At 48.6% G+C, this 17316-nt stretch overlaps 1 protein-coding gene across 2 annotated transcripts in view; it reads right to left on the reverse strand.

Moving 5' to 3' along the window:
* SMTN (smoothelin) overlaps window positions 1–17316 on the reverse strand; it is a 259947-nt gene that overhangs the window by 120217 nt on the left and 122414 nt on the right. For both annotated transcript variants that reach the window (XM_030220282.1, XM_030220283.1), the window contains exon 5: window positions 14307–14410. In XM_030220282.1, the coding sequence (XP_030076142.1) occupies window positions 14307–14410 (104 nt within the window). The remainder of the gene's footprint in view (window positions 1–14306; window positions 14411–17316) is intronic.

Raw genomic sequence — 17316 nt, forward strand, 5'->3', positions numbered from 1 at the left:
ACTAGGAAAGAAGGCCCGTTTCTCTGAGCAATGAAACGGGCGCTAGCTTTTTTTTTTTTTGGGGGGGGGGTGACTCACATACGGAGATCAGTGGCGATTTTCCTGGGCCGCCCCGTGGCTCGTCGCGGTTGTAGGTGGTTCGTTTGCCGCCGCTGTTGTTAGCGTTGCTCTGCGTGGGTGTCGATTTTCCTGTGCCGCCCTCGACGTCATCGCGCTTTGACGCGAGGGCGGAGCACAGGTACAGTAATAAAACTCACCCTCAACGTTTGCTCCGCCCTCGTTGTCATGACGTTTGACTCGAGGGCGGGGCCTGGTGGCTTCACCACCACGAACCTTCGAACCTGAAGGAACTGTTGTCAGTGCTTGGCTTCACTGACGTCAGTGTCCTCAGAACGTTGAGGGTGAGGTTTTTTTTATAGTAGATTGTGTTTCTTCCCCCCTCAAAAAAGATGCCCTCGAGAACGCCTCCGAAACAACGCATAAGTTTAACTTGCGCTGATCGATCAGTCCACTTTCACATGCAGAATGCTGTCTCACTCGGACAAATGGCTTTCACTAGTGCCCTAGTATTTTCTAAAAGGAACAACTTTGGCTGAACTAGATTCGAGGGACAGATGCCAAGACAAATTAAATCATCACTTTCTGGATCAACAAAACATTACAAGTACTACAACATGCACCTGGGATGTTATTTTCATATTCAGCAGCTTCAAGAGACCTCCAGAGCGTCCTCTTAAAACCAGATGTTACTATAAATTCTTTGCCCTAAATATTCTGTTGGCCGTTCCTGTGACTGAAATCCCCCAAGACCTAATTCCTGTCTGTTCGGTCCAATCAGCTGAAACCTTGGAAACAAACATTTTTGAATGTGTCCTGAAAAAAAAATGAGTATTTTATATTTATTTATTGGGATTTATTAATCACCTTTATGAAGAGATTCACCCAAACTGGTCTACATCAGGTATAAGTTTAACATCAACCTTAACAATTTAGCATAACAACGTAAAATGAGCAAATGTAAATATAAAATCCTGTAACATTATCAGAGGCAACCTAAAACAAAAACGTCACGCCAAAACCAGCAAACCTGTTAAGACACATCTTAAAAACAATTACATTATAAATCACACTCTATACCACAAATCCAGCTAAGAAAAGCCTTTATTAAAATAAAGATCTAACCTAAATTCAAATGTATTATATAATAGAACATGAGATGAGATTAAAAAAACAAAAACAAACAAACTATGAGCCAGTATATTATTCATGAAAACTCCACTTGGGATAACATTTATTAAGGGGTCTTTTTACTAAGCTGTGGTAAAAGGCTGTCTTTTTTTCTCAAATAGAAATGGCTGTTCAGTAAGTGAAAAAATATCTTCCAATCAAATGCAAAGGAAGTGTCCATCATTTCACGCTTTCCAAAAATACTAGGACTAGGGGGCATGCGATGAAACTACAGTGTAGTAAATTTAAAACAAATCGGAGAAAATGTTTCTTCACCCAACGCGTAATTAAACTCTGGAATTCGTTGCCGGAGAACGTGGTGAAGGCGGTTAGCTTGCCAGAGTTTAAAAAGGGGTTAGACGGTTTCCTAAAGGACAAGTCCATAAACCGCTACTAAATGGACTTGGGAAAAATCCACAATTCCGGGAATGACATGTATAGAGTGTTTGTGCGTTTGGGAAGCTTGCCAGGTGCCCTTGGCCTGGATTGGCCACTGTTGTGGACAGGATGCTGGGCTCAATGGACCCTTGGTCTTTTCCCAGTGTGGCATTACTTATGTACTTATAACTGGAGTTGAGCTTTTAAATAGTCTTCTATAATTTTGCACTAGTTAATATTTGTGTATGTTTGATCTGTTATAAGGATGGGTCATGTGTTCATATTTTATTTTTTAATTTATTTAGATTTTGTTCACATCTTTTTCAGTCAGTAGTAGCTCAAGGTGAGTTACATTCAGGTACTCTGGATGTTTCTCTGTCCCAGGAGGGCTCATGGTCTAAGTTTGTACCTGAGGCAATGGAGGGTTAAGTGACTTTGCCCAAGATCACAAGGAGCAGAAGTGGGATTTGAACCGGCCACCTCTGGATTACAAGACTGGTGCTCTAACCACTAGGCCACTCCTCCACTCCCGTTATATCTGTTATTAAAGCACCAGGCTGTGGTGTCTGACGTCAGCAGCGACCAGCTTATATGTAAATTTGTCTTCACCATACACATGGCAACTGCAAAGTAAGTGTTGCGTAGTTGTTTTTTAAAGGTTTTTTCTTTAATTGTTTTTGTAGTTTAGTAATTGTTTTTGGTTTATTTTCTAGATTGGTTGTCTGTATTGTTTAAGACCCTGATGAAGCCGTGTTTGTTGGTGAAACGGGTCCCGTTGGCCTTGCACACAGCAGACATTTTCTGTTGACGCCGATAAATTCATTTACATCACAGGCACTTTAAAAAAAACTGATTTTCAGTAATTTAGAAGAAACAGCGGCAAAACCTTTTGTCGTTCTTCATCTGCAAAAACGTGTGGAAGAATATGCAATAAATTTGGGCACTTTCTTTGCATTTGATTGGGAGATTTTGTTTTTGCTTACTGAGATTTGTGGTGGTCTCCTGTTTTCCTGTTCTCTGTTCAGAACCACTTGCCACAAACCCATTTCTGGGGGGGGGGGGGGGGGGAACAGTATTTACCACCACCCACTGATGTGATGCTAAGGGTGCCCATGCTAACCCCCTAGGCTGGAAATGCCACGTGCTGGGGTTGGGAACTACCGCACAGCTCCTGTGATCGTTCTGGAGCCTTTGTATGCACGTACAACATGCTGCGACATCAGACTCCGAACTGGATTCAACGAATCAGCAGCGTTACTTACAGCATGGCCACGGAGGAGTCGGAGGAAGACGAAATATGAAGACTTCGGGTCGGACCTCGGCTGGCGGGGGTTGGGGCCCCCCGCCAGCAAAAGTAAGCAGCAGGGGAGGGTTGACGGCGGGGATGGGGGCCAGGGCAAAATCTGTGGGGGCCCAGGCCCCTGTGGCCCCACGCAGATACGCCCCTGGGTAGAAGTGAATCAGGCGTCATGCCATTGAGGGGAAAGAGGAAAGTAAATTGTCCAGTACGATCATTATGTTGTGTCGCTGGGTGTGGGGATTTATGCTGGATCGGTGGGGTAGGCTTTTTTGAAGAGGTGGGTTTTTAATGATTTCCTGAAGTTTAGGTGGTCATGGATTGTTTTCACTGCATACGGGAGTCATTCCATAGTCGTGCGCTTATGTAGGAGAAGCTGGATGCATAAGTTCAATTCATACTTTCAAAAGCCATTGTGTAAATGTGCAACTGGTGTGAATTAATTTCACAGATATGCAAATACTTAATTTCACCATTCATACTTTCAAAAGCCATTGTGTAAATGTGCAACTGGTGTGAATTAATTTCACAGATATGCAAATACTTAATTTCACCATTCATACTTTCAAAAGCCATTGTGTAAATGTGCAACTGGTGTGAATTAATTTCACAGATATGCAAATACTTAATTTCACCATTCATACTTTCAAAAGCCATTGTGTAAATGTGCAACTGGTGTGAATTAATTTCACAGATATGCAAATACTTAATTTCACCATTCATACTTTCAAAAGCCATTGTGTAAATGTGCAACTGGTGTGAATTAATTTCACAGATATGCAAATACTTAATTTCACCATTCATACTTTCAAAAGCCATTGTGTAAATGTGCAACTGGTGTGAATTAATTTCACATATATGCAAATACTTAATTTCACCATTCATACTTTCAAAAGCCATTGTGTAAATGTGCAACTGGTGTGAATTAATTTCACAGATATGCAAATACTTAATTTCACCATTCATACTTTCAAAAGCCATTGTGTAAATGTGCAACTGGTGTGAATTAATTTCACAGATATGCAAATACTTAATTTCACCATTCATACTTTCAAAAGCCATTGTGTAAATGTGCAACTGGTGTGAAAGCGAATGCTACATACCTGTAGAAGGTATTCTCCGAGGACAGCAGGCTGATTGTTCTCACTGATGGGTGACGTCCACGGCAGCCCCTCCAATCGGAAACTTCACTAGCAAAGTCCTTTGCTAGCCCTCGCGCGCCCGCGCGCACCGCGCATGCGCGGCCGTCTTCCCGCCCGAAACCGGCTCGAGCCGGCCAGTCCAGTATGTAGCAAGACAATACACTTCAAGGGAAGACACAACTCCAAAGGGGAGGCGGGCGGGTTTGTGAGAACAATCAGCCTGCTGTCCTCGGAGAATACCTTCTACAGGTATGTAGCATTCGCTTTCTCCGAGGACAAGCAGGCTGCTTGTTCTCACTGATGGGGTATCCCTAGCCCCCAGGCTCACTCAAAACAACAACATTGGTCAATTGGGCCTCGCAACGGCGAGGACATAACTGAGATTGACCTAAAAAATTTACCAACTAACTGAGAGTGTAGCCTGGAACAGAACAAACAGGGCCCTCGGGGGGTGGAGTTGGATCCTAAAGCCCAAACAGGTTCTGAAGAACTGACTGCCCGAACCGACTGTCACGTCGGGTATCCTGCTGCAGGCAGTAATGAGATGTGAATGTGTGGACAGATGACCACGTCGCAGCTTTGCAAATTTCCTCCATGGTGGCTGACTTCAAGTGGGCTACCGACGCTGCCATGGCTCTAACATTATGAGCCGTGACATGACCCTCAAGAGCCAGCCCAGCCTGGGCGTAAGTGAAGGAAATGCAATCTGCTAGCCAATTGGATATGGTGCGTTTCCCTACAGCCACTCCCCTCTTGTTGGGATCAAAAGAAACAAACAATTGGGCGGACTGTCTGTGGGGCTGTGTCCGCTCCAGATAGAAGGCCAATGCTCTCTTGCAGTCCAATGTGTGCAGCTGACGTTCAGCAGGGCAGGAATGAGGACGGGGAAAGAATGTTGGCAAGACAATTGACTGGTTCAGATGGAACTCCGACACAACCTTTGGCAGAAACTTAGGGTGAGTGCGGAGGACTACTCTGTTGTGATGAAATTTGGTGTAAGGGGCCTGGGCTACCAGGGCCTGAAGCTCACTGACTCTACGAGCCGAGGTAACTGCCACCAAGAAAATGACCTTCCAGGTCAAGTACTTCGGATGGCAGGAATTCAGTGGCTCGAAAGGAGGTTTCATCAGCTGGGTGAGAACGACATTGAGATCCCATGACACTGTAGGAGGCTTGACAGGGGGCTTTGACAAAAGCAAACCTCTCATGAAGCGAACAACTAAAGGCTGTCCTGAGATCGGCTTACCTTCCACTTGGTAATGGTATGCACTGATTGCACTAAGGTGAACCCTTACGGAGTTGGTCTTCAGACCAGACTCAGACAAGTGGAGAAGGTATTCAAGCAGGGTCTGTGTAGGACAAGAGCGAGGATCTAGGGCCTTGCTGTCACACCAGACAGCAAACCTCCTCCAATGAAAGAAGTAACTTCTCTTAGTGGAGTCTTTCCTGGAAGCAAGCAAGATGCGGGAGACACCCTCTGGCAGACCCAAAGAGGCAAAGTCTACGCCCTCAACATCCAGGCCGTGAGAGCCAGGGACTGGAGGTTGGGATGCAGAAGAGCCCCTTCGTCCTGCGTGATGAGGGTCGGAAAACACTCCAATCTCCACGGTTCTTCGGAGGATAACTCCAGAAGAAGAGGGAACCAGATCTGACGCGGCCAAAAGGGAGCAATCAGAATCATGGTGCCTCGGTCTTGCTTGAGTTTCAACAAAGTCTTCCCCACCAGAGGAATGGGAGGATAAGCATACAGCAGACCTTCCCCCCAATCCAGGAGGAAGGCATCCGACGCCAGTCTGCCGTGGGCCTGAAGCCTGGAACAGAACTGAGGGACCTTGTGGTTCACTTGAGATGCGAAGAGATCCACCAGGGGGGTGCCCCACGCCTGGAAGATCTGTCGCACCACACGGGAATTGAGCGACCACTCGTGAGGTTGCATAATCCTGCTCAACCTGTCGGCCAGACTGTTGTTTACGCCTGCCAGATATGTGGCTTGGAGCACCATGCCTTGACGGCGAGCCCAGAGCCACATGCTGACGGCTTCCTGACACAGGGGGCGAGATCCGGTGCCCCCCTGCTTGTTGACATAGTACATGGCAACCTGATTGTCTGTCTGAATTTGGATAATTTGGTGGGACAGCCGATCTCTGAAAGCCTTCAGAGCGTTCCAGATCGCTCGCAACTCCAGAAGATTGATCTGTAGATCGCTTTCTTGGAGGGACCACCTTCCTTGGGTGTGAAGCCCATCGACATGAGCTCCCCATCCCAGGAGAGACGCATCCGTGGTCAGCACTTTTTGAGGCTGAGGAATTTGGAAGGGACGTCCCAGAGTCAAATTGGAGCAAATCGTCCACCAATACAGGGATTCGAGAAAACTCGTGGACAGGTGGATCACGTCCTCTAGACCCCCGGCGGCCTGATACCACTGGGAGGCTAGGGTCCATTGAGCAGATCTCATGTGAAGGCGGGCCATGGGAGTCACATGAACTGTGGAAGCCATGTGGCCCAGCAATCTCAACATCTGCCGAGCTGTGATCTGCTGGGACGCTCGCACCCGCGAGACGAGGGACAACAAGTTGTTGGCCCTCGCCTCTGGGAGATAGGCGCGAGCCGTCCGAGAATCCAGCAGGGCTCCGATGAATTCGAGTTTCTGCACTGGGAGAAGATGGGACTTTGGGTAATTTATCACAAACCCCAGTAGCTCCAGGAGGCGAATAGTCATCTGCATGGACTGCAGGGCTCCTGCCTCGGATGTGTTCTTCACCAGCCAATCGTCGAGATATGGGAACACGTGCACCCCCAGCCTGCGAAGCGCCGCTGCTACCACAGCTAGGCACTTTGTGAACACCCTGGGCGCAGAGGCGAGCCCAAAGGGTAGCACACAGTACTGGAAGTGGCGTGCGCCCAGCTGAAATCGCAGATACTGTCTGTGAGCTGGCAGTATCGGGATGTGTGTGTAGGCATCCTTCAAGTCCAGAGAGCATAGCCAATCGTTTTGCTGAATCATGGGGAGAAGGGTGCCCAGGGAAAGCATCCTGAACTTTTCTTTTACGAGATATTTGTTCAGGGCCCTTAGGTCTAGGATGGGACGCATCCCCCCTGTTTTCTTTTCCACAAGGAAGTACCTGGAATAGAACCCCAGCCCTTCTTGCCCGGATGGCACGGGCTCGACCGCATTGGCGCTGAGAAGGGCGGAGAGTTCCTCTGCAAGTACCTGCTTGTGCTGGAAGCTGTAGGACTGAGCTCCCGGTGGACAATTTGGAGGTTGTGAGGCCAAATTGAGGGTGTATCCTTGCCGGACTATTTGGAGAACCCACTGATCGGAGGTTATGAGAGGCCACCTTTGGTGAAAAGCTTTCAACCTCCCTCCGACAGGCAGGTCGCCCGGCACTGACACTTGGATGTCGGCTATGCTCTGCTGGAGCCAGTCAAAAGCTCGCCCCTTGCTTTTGCTGGGGAGCCGCGGGGCCTTGCTGATTCGCACGCTGCTGACGAGAGCGAGCGCGCTGGGGCTTAGCCTGGGCCGCAGGCTGTCGGGAAGGAGGATTGTACCTACGCTTGCCAGAAGTATAGGGAACAGTCTTCCTTCCCCCGAAAAATCGTCTACCTGTAGAGGTAGAAGCTGAAGGCTGCCGGCGGGCGAACTTGTCGAATGCGGTGTCCCGCTGGTGGAGAGACTCTACCACCTGCTCGACTTTTTCGCCAAAAATGTTATCCGCACGGCAAGGCGAGTCCGCAATCCGCTGCTGGATTCTATTCTCCAGGTCGGCGGCACGCAGCCATGAGAGCCTGCGCATCACCACACCTTGAGCAGCGGCCCTGGACGCAACATCAAAAGTGTCATAAACTCCTCTGGCCAGGAATTTTCTGCACGCCTTCAGCTGCCTGACCACCTCCTGAAAAGGCTTGGCTTGCTCAGGGGGAAGAGCATCAACCAAGCCCGCCAACTGCCGCACATTATTCCGCATGTGTATGCTCGTGTAGAGCTGGTAAGACTGGATCTTGGACACGAGCATAGAGGAATGGTAGGCCTTCCTCCCAAAGGAGTCTAAGGTTCTAGCGTCCTTGCCCGGGGGCGCCGAAGCATGTTCCCTAGAACTCTTAGCCTTCTTTAGGGCCAAATCCACAACTCCAGAGTCATGAGGCAACTGAGTGCGCATCAGCTCTGGGTCCCCATGGATCCGGTACTGGGACTCGATCTTCTTGGGAATGTGGGGATTAGTTAATGGCTTGGTCCAGTTCGCAAGCAATGTCTTCTTCAGGACATGGTGCAAGGGAACAGTGGACGCTTCCTTAGGTGGAGAAGGATAGTCCAGGAGCTCAAACATTTCAGCCCTGGGCTCGTCCTCCACAACCACCGGGAAGGGGATGGCCGTAGACATCTCCCGGACAAAGGAGGCAAAAGACAGACTCTCGGGAGGAGAAAGCTGTCTCTCAGGAGAGGGAGTGGGATCAGACGGAAGACCCTCAGACTCCTCGTCAGAGAAATATCTGGGATCTTCCTCTTCCTCCCACGAGGCCTCACCCTCGGTGTCAGACACAAGTTCACGGACCTGTGTCTGCAACCTCGCCCTGCTCGACTCCGTGGAACCCCGTCCACGATGGGGGCGTCGAGAGGTAGACTCCCTCGCCCGCATCGGCGAAGCTCCCTCCGCCGACGTAGTCGGGGAGCCTTCCTGGGAGGTGGCCGCGGTCGGTACCGCACGCGGTACCGACGTCGGGGACCTCAACCTGGGCGATGGGCCAGCCGGCGCCACGCTCGACGGTACCGGTGGCGCAAGCACCGCCGGTACCGGAGGGGTAGGGCGCAACAGCTCTCCCAGAATCTCTGGGAGAACGGCCCGGAGGCTCTCGTTTAGAGCGGCTGCAGAGAAAGGCTGAGAGGTCGATGCAGGCGTCGACGTCAGTACCTGTTCCGGGCGTGGAGGCTGTTCCGGGCTGTCCAGAGCGGAGCGCATCGACACCTCCTGAACAGAGGGTGAGCGGTCCTCTCGGTGCCGATGCCTGCTGGGTGCCGAATCCCTCGGCGACCCAGAGCTCTCGGTGCCGACACGGGGAGGAGACCGGTGTCGATGCTTCTTCGATTTCTTCCGAAGCATGTCACCGGAGCTCCCCGGCACCGACGAGGAGGACGTCGAATCCATCCGTCGCTTCCTCGGGGCCGAGACTGAAGAAGGTCGATCTCGGGGGGGCTGTACCGCAGGAGCCCTCAGGGTAGGCGGAGACCCACCCGAGGGCTCACCGCCACCAGCAGGGGAATGGACAGCCCTCACCTGCACTCCACCCGATGCACCACCGTCCGACGACATCAGCAGACGAGGTCCTGGTACCACCGACGTCGATGCAGCTATCCGATGTCTCGGCGCCGATGCAGAGGCCCGATGCCTCGATGCACTCGATGCAGGGGCGGCCGAGGAAGATGGTCTGGACGCTGACGACGTCGATGCACTCGAAGATCCCGGTGCCGATGCCGACGAAGAGCCCGAGAACAACACGTTCCACTGGGCTAGTCTCGCTACCTGAGTCCGCCTTTGAAGCAGGGAACACAGACTGCAGTTCTGAGGGCGGTGCTCGGCCCCCAGACACTGAAGACACGACGAGTGTCGATCAGTGAGCGAGATAACCCGGGCGCACTGGGTGCACTTCTTGAAGCCGCTGGAAGGCTTCGATGTCATGGGCGGAAAAATCACGCCGGCGAAATCAAAAGCCGAAATGGCGAAATTTGAAGCACCAAATTTAGAGGGAGAAAAAATCTCGACCGAGGCCGAAAAGAGGCCTACCCCGACGACGAAAGAAAACTTACCGGGGCAAAAAAGCTGGAAGTACGGGGAGGATTTACACGAAACCCGGCGGGGGGTTTCCGGAGCACTTCCCGACTAGGACAAAGCTTTCCCGAAGGAAAAAAACACGTTCAAAACAAATTGGACGCGCGAGGTCGACTTTCCGGGGCTCGACACGGCGAAAACACGACCGTACCGAGTGCGGACAAAAGAAGACTGGCCGGCTCGAGCCGGTTTCGGGCGGGAAGACGGCCGCGCATGCGCGGTGCGCGCGAGGGCTAGCAAAGGACTTTGCTAGTGAAGTTTCCGATTGGAGGGGCTGCCGTGGACGTCACCCATCAGTGAGAACAAGCAGCCTGCTTGTCCTCGGAGAATTAATTTCACAGATATGCAAATACTTAATTTCACCATTCATACTTTCAAAAGCCATTGTGTAAATGTGCAACTGGTGTGAATTAATTTCACAGATATGCAAATACTTAATTTCACCATTCATACTTTCAAAAGCCATTGTGTAAATGTGCAACTGGTGTGAATTAATTTCACAGATATGCAAATACTTAACTTCACCAAGTCCCAAATAGCACAACAGGCAGTCAACAAGCAGGAAAAGCCTCTAGACAAGGCTACATGAATCCCCGAGAGGCTGACGATGCATTCCTAGGAAAGGTCCTCAGGTTTACACTCATCCGTACACTCTCGCAACCCCCCTGACAGTGGTTTTCTGGGTAACGGCTCCCCACACCCATTCCCGAGCTCCCCTCTGGGAATGGGTCACGGATATCAATGTCTTCTTCCACTCCTGTCAATTTATGTGGCTAGTTCACCCTCTGGTGGATACTGGGGGGACTGCAGCCCCTGTCCTGGGAAACACGAAACAGCCTTCTTATGGAAATACAGCGATGGTGATGCCACCCCCAGTTCTATGAAGGCATCCCAAATCCAGGAGAAACGATGTTTGTTTCCACGTGGGAAGTAAACTGTAGCTTCTCTACACGGATGCCAAAGCACTATTTCTGGATTTCAGCATGGCAACTACTACGTAGGTCAAAAAAACAGCTAGGCAATGCAGTCTCGTCTGTGTTTGAAAACTGCAGCCATCCTGTATCTCAGAACAGCTCCAGGGACAAAGTTACCAATACCTGTTTTATCAGGAGGCTACGAGCTAAGACACAAACATGAGGAATTATCATATTAAGGAGAATTTCCAAACCTCTTTCCCTTATCATACCTAGCTGTTCCCACTATGCCACATTCTTCAAACCCTAAATTGATTTATTTTTATTAACGGATTTGTGGCATTATTTGTCATAGCCCTTCCCACGCACAAACTCAGTCCCAGCCTTCTTAACCAACTACATCAAGACTTTCGTACAATCAATCCACCCACATGAATTTTCTTTCGTTCATGTCAGAAGCTGTCATCCTACTCAGCCCCCGCTCCCCCCCCCCCCGTTTATACATACAGTCCTTCTAGATTCTCAAGACTTGTTCCCTCTGAGCTGTCATCTCAGTCCAAACGCGTCATCTTGGCACTTCAATAACCAGTACTATTTACAGGTCTGACAAGGTTATAGATAACTGCTACCTTCTGATCCGTTTCACGTGTGTAATGAGACGTCACTGCTACCTTCTGATCCGTTTCACGTGTGTAATGAGATGCCACTGCTACCTTCAGATCCGTTTCACGTGTGTAATGAGACGTCACTGCTACCTTCAGATCCGTTTCACGTGTGTAATGAGATGTCACTGCTACCTTCAGATCCGTTTCACGTGTGTAATGAGACGTCACTGCTACCTTCAGATCCGTTTCACGTGTGTAATGAGATGTCACTGCTACCTTCTCATCCGTTTCACGTGTGTAATGAGATGTCACTGCTACCTTCTCATCCGTTTCACGTGTGTAATGACGTCACTGCTACCTTCAGATCCGTTTCACGTGTGTAATGACGTCACTGCTACCTTCAGATCCATTTCACGTGTGATGACATGTCACTGCTACCTTTTGATCTGTTTCATGTGTGTAATGAGATGTCACTACTACCTTTTGATCTGTTTCACATGTGTAATGAAATGCCACTGCTACCTTCTCATCCGTTTCACGTGTGTAATGACGTCACTGCTACCTTGTGATCCGTTTCACGTGTGTAATGACGTCACTGCTACCTTCTGATCCATTTCACGTGTGTAATGAGATGTCACTGCTACCTTCAGATCCATTTCACATGTGATGACATGTCACTGCTACCTTCTGATCCATTTCACGTGTGTAATGAGATGTCACTACTACCTTCTGATCCATTTCACGTGTGTAATGAGATGTCACTGCTACCTTCTAATCTCATTACAATACAATTTATACACATTATAATACTAATTTGCTCATATGCATTCTGTTTTCGTTAGCTGCTACCGTGATCGGACAATGCCCTTTTGTGCATGTCCTGGTTTACTACTTGCACGTTAAACTGGCTAGAACCAGTTTAAAACCAACGTTAATGGCTCGTTAAGTTTAGTGCATCTGGCCCTAGGTCTCCTTGTAAGAAGCACAATTAGATATAATGGAGCCATAGCATGAAAAGAAATCCTGAATAATCAATGAGCACAATTTAAATAGTGAATGGGCCTGTATTGGTAGCCAGTGTAAAGATGTGACAAGAGGGGTAATGCACTGCAGAGACCCCATTGAGGGTGCATCTTTGGTGGAATTACTGGTCATTTAGCACCCGCCCAACCTGAATGAGAATATTGCTCCTTCACTATCCACACCTTGCTGTGTGTTATTCCTCATTTCAAAAGTGTTTATTGCTTCCTTCTAAGCTCTGCTTGCCAGAAACTGCACGATTTACTAGCCCTAGTGTTTTCCTAATGAAATAATCAGACGGGAACATTTGCAGGATGGCTGGATCTTAGGCATTCTCCCCCACACAAAGGCATCTAGAAACAGAACCCTGCCAAGAAAAAATGATTAGTGATGTGTTGACATCAATTTTAAACGCAGTAGAAGTCTCTTAATTACAGCAACTCAATGCTGAGTGAAGGGATTCCACTCTGACAATCCCTAATAGAGATGCTCCAAGCCCAGGCGCTAAATGATACAACGCAAACCCCACAGCAGAAGAAACTACCTAACTAATGCTCAGAGCATAGTAACATAACATAGTAGATGATGGCAGAAAAAGACCTGCACGGTCCATGCACAAATAATTCACACTATTAAAACAAAAGCAAGGGGCAGAACATGCCTGATGCACACACAATGTTTTGCAGTAAGCTCATAAGAACATAAGTGTTGCCATACCAGTATCATGTTTCCAACAGTGGCCAATCCAGGTTACAAGTACCTGGCAAGATCCCGAAAAAGTACAATACATTTTATGCTGCTTATCCTAGAAATAAATGGTGCATTTTCCCCAAGTCCATATTAATGATGACTTATGGGCTTTTCTTTTTTTTTTTTTTGTTACATTTGTACCCTGCACTTTCCCACTCATGGCAGGCTCAATGCGGCTTACATGGGGCAATGGAGGGTTAAGTGACTTGCCCAGAGTCACAAGGAGCTGCCTGTACCAGGAATCGAACTCAGTTCCTCAGGACCAAAGTCCACCACCCTAACCACTAGGCCACTCCTCCACTGTTGCTACTATTTGAGATTCTACTTGGAATGTTGCTATTCCACTAGCAACATTCCATGTAGAAGTTGGCCCTTGCAGATCACCAATGTGGCTACGCAGGCTTCTGCTTCTGTGAGTCTGACGTCCTGCACGTACGTGCAGGACATCAGACTCACAGAAACAGAAGCCTGCGCAGCCTTCTACATGGAATGTTGCTAGTGGAATAGCAACATTCCATGTAGAATCTCCAATAGTAGCAACATTCCATGTAGAATCTCCAATAGTATCTATTTTATTTTTGTTACATTTGTACCCCGCGCTTTCCCACTCATGGCAGGCTCAATGCGGCTTACATGGGGCAATGGAGGGTTAGGTGACTTGCCCAGAGTCACAAGGAGCTGCCTGTGCCTGAAGTGGGAGTCGAACTCAGTTCCTCAGGACCAAAGTCCACCATCCTAACCACTAGGCCACTCCTCCACTTCCTTTTTTGGACTGTTATCTGATACAAAATAGTGGTCTCTCTCTTCTGGTGTCACGGCACACGTTTAACCACTGCTCTGTATCTAAGCTTGACTTAGCCTGCAGTTCCTCGCTACTGCATATAATCGGTTTATTTTGCTGACCAGTAGATTCACTTAAGTAAGGCCTCAGAAAACACAACATACAGAGAATGGGGAGGCAGAAGCTAGTGGGCCCACTCTGAGGGGAAAAAAGATCAATACAGCCACGTGGAATTTAAAGGGAAGAAACACTGAAAGTGGCCAAGTCTTACAGGGAAAGGGCCACAGGAGGAGCAGGTGACGCCTTAAAAGGTGACAAACGTGAGAGCACCAGCCAATTGGAGGGCAGTTTGCAAGGTAACAGGACTCACCACAGATGCTGAAAGGTCCCTGCGGTTCTCTCTTCCTCTGGAAAGCAGGCTTTCATTGTCACCTTCTTTGCTGCAGTTCCCCAGCTGGCCCGCCAAAGATACGGCTGGAACAAAGAAAGCTTGGGTTAATAAGTAGCAGCAGTTCACCTCCACAGCCGTCCGATTCCAGGAGGACAAAGCCAAGAGCTTGCTTTGGGTCTGTGAGGGGAATTATTGCGGATCCAGTGCAAAGTTTTAAAAAATAATAATATTAATAAAACCCACTACTGGCTCAAGCTGGATGTAAAAGTTTATCTGCTAACGGTGCCAGGCAAAATCAATTTCTGCTATGTCGTGACTGAAGTCCTGAAAACTGGGACTTCTGGATGTTTAAAGAACTCAAGCAAAGACTTCTAACCAAGAAAAAAAAAAGTTTCAGCACTAATCACAAGGGAGAGAGGGGATTAAACAGACCATCAGCTCGGTGGCATTTAATCAGACAGAAATAGTTATCTTTAACATTTTAAAGCTTTTTCCTGGCCCTTACCTTGTGTTTAAAAATAAAATAGAAGGCAGACACCAGGGAAAATCTAAAAATGGACAATTTCAAAAATAAAAACTTCTTTTAAGATTCCTGTGCCAGAAGGAAACAAACAGTTGCCTGATTAAACAACTCCCTTGAACCTCTGGCCTACGGGGTTATCTGGCTCTTGTAGCTTTAAGACCCAACAAAGGCTTCTCTGATCCCAAATCCTCTGCCTAAAGATTGTGCACAGGAAGGCAGAGGGAGTTTAGGGTCAGAAACATAAGCACGTTAGACACCCCATAACTAGAACGTGGAACGTGGCAGCGGGTGGCCCTACCATTAGGCCTACTGAGGTGTGGACTTCAGGCTGCACCCTTCACGGAACGGCATCTTGCTCCTTTCCACTCCCCGTACCGGCCGCAGTCTGGCTACACCCCCCTTTCCTTTCTCAACCCCCAACTCCTTACCTTCATCTTTGGATCTCCAAAAGTCAGCTGTGGCAGCGATTCCCATACGCTATCCTGCCTCAGCACTGGTTTCTTCTCTGTACCGCGAACCGCCTCCAAGGAAACAGGAAGTTACATCAGAGAAGCAGCTGGAGCCGGCGGCAGGGCAGCATATGGGGAATCGCTGGCACTGCTGTGACCAAATTTTTTTTGGGGGGGGGGGGGAAGAAGATTCAGGGAGGGGGGTTGAGGAAGGAAGGGGAGGGGGGGGGAAGATGCCAGACCACAGCTGGGAAGGGTTGGGGGAGGGGAGCTGGGAAAGAGAGAGAGAGTGAGTGTGTGAAGGAAGAAATGTTGGGCGGGGGCCGGGGGGTGCCATCTCATCCTTGCCTCACGAGGCAGATTGCCTCCTGAGTTGAGGAGAAGCATAGTGGATGCCCCAGTTCAAATGTATTTATTTATTGCATTTGTATCTCACATTTTCCCACGTATTTGCAGGCTCAATGTGGCTTACATAGTTTAGTTATGATATTGTCATTCCAGGAAATCAGATACAATTAGTAATATGTAGAGATTAAGTAAGGGGAAGAAGAAGGAAGTGACTGGGTGAGAAAGTTTAGAAGGTGGACTTTCATTCTGCTGATGAATCTTGTTATCTTGGACAAGTCACTTAACCCTCCACTTCCTCAGACACAAACTTAGATCGTAAACCCTCCGGGGACAGGGAAATTACCTAGTGTAACTGAATGTAACTCACCTTGAGCTACTTCTGAAAGTATGTGAGCTAAATCAAATAAATGTTAAATCATTAGAGAGCTCCACCTGGCCTCAGAGACTGCACAATATAAGTTACCAGAAATTTCTTCTACCCCAGGCTCGGTCAGTGATATCAGCTCAAGGTTCAGGGCTATGTGACCTGTTTGTCCTCAGGGTCAGTTAATCCAGGGAACACTTAGAGCTGCTTTTCCTCTCCAACTTTCCACCACATCTCCAGTTACCAGAAGGATGGCTCTGCCAACAGGGAGGCAAATTTAGGTTGGTTTTTTTTTTTTTTTTTTAACAAACAGAATCGCACAACCACCAAGCAAACAAGCTGGTCACTGTGGATGTTCCAGGGAAAAAGAACTATCTTAAATAGCGGAACACAGTTGGCCTTCCTCTGTTGCTGACTGCCATATGGCTATCAACAGAGCCTCTAACCACCTACAGGGTTGTGGATAAAACTTCTGTTGCAGCGGTTTTGCTTGGTTGGGGGGGGGGGGCAAATTTGGATGTGATGGAGTGGTTCTCCCCAAGAAATGCACTGGGCCTTTAAGGGGTCCCCCCCTCTCCCCCCTCTGGAACCCCTAGTCTGATCTGGCCCTTTTTTTCACCAGTTTTTCCCTGGCTGTACCAATCTCAATCAGACTCCATTTAAAACATTTTGGGAAAGTCTTTTTGCCCCCCAGACAGATGTTTATATCATTCTTTCCAACCTTTGTTGGGTTGGAAAGAATAGTGTCCTAGGTTGAAGGGCATTATTTCTTTTCTTGACCCATAAGTTTGCTTCTCAATCAGAATCAGAGCCTGTCAGCCTCCAGTCACAACTATCCAGGATGTTTCTTCCTATTTTATACCCCCTCCACGCTCCCATCACACCTCATTTAAAATGTCTCAGTATGACAAGTGGAAGTGACATCACCCTAAGGGCCAGCTGAAGCTTGCTAGAGCTGTTGCCTGACTGGAGCCCTTCGTCCCAAAGCACTTAACAGCTGTTCTTTTGGCAGCCTGTTGAACCTGATGTGCCTCACTGTTTGATATCATCCCAACAAATAAAATAATTCATCTACAGGCATATGCATTCTCCAGCCCAATGGGACAGACATAGCATGTGAGCAAGATGGTGGAGGCGCAAAGTCTGCGGCACGTGGGAGAGCAGGTTCAAGGCATTGACTGGGAGACATGGAGGGGCATAATCGAACAGCGCCGGCCATCTCCGGGGCCGGCTCCACAAGTGGGCGGAGCCAATCGTATTTTTGAAAAGGATAGCCGGCCATCTTTTTTTTTTCCCGATAATATG

This window comes from Microcaecilia unicolor, chromosome 11 (assembly GCF_901765095.1).
Source record: "Microcaecilia unicolor chromosome 11, aMicUni1.1, whole genome shotgun sequence".
NCBI lineage: Eukaryota > Metazoa > Chordata > Amphibia > Gymnophiona > Siphonopidae > Microcaecilia > Microcaecilia unicolor.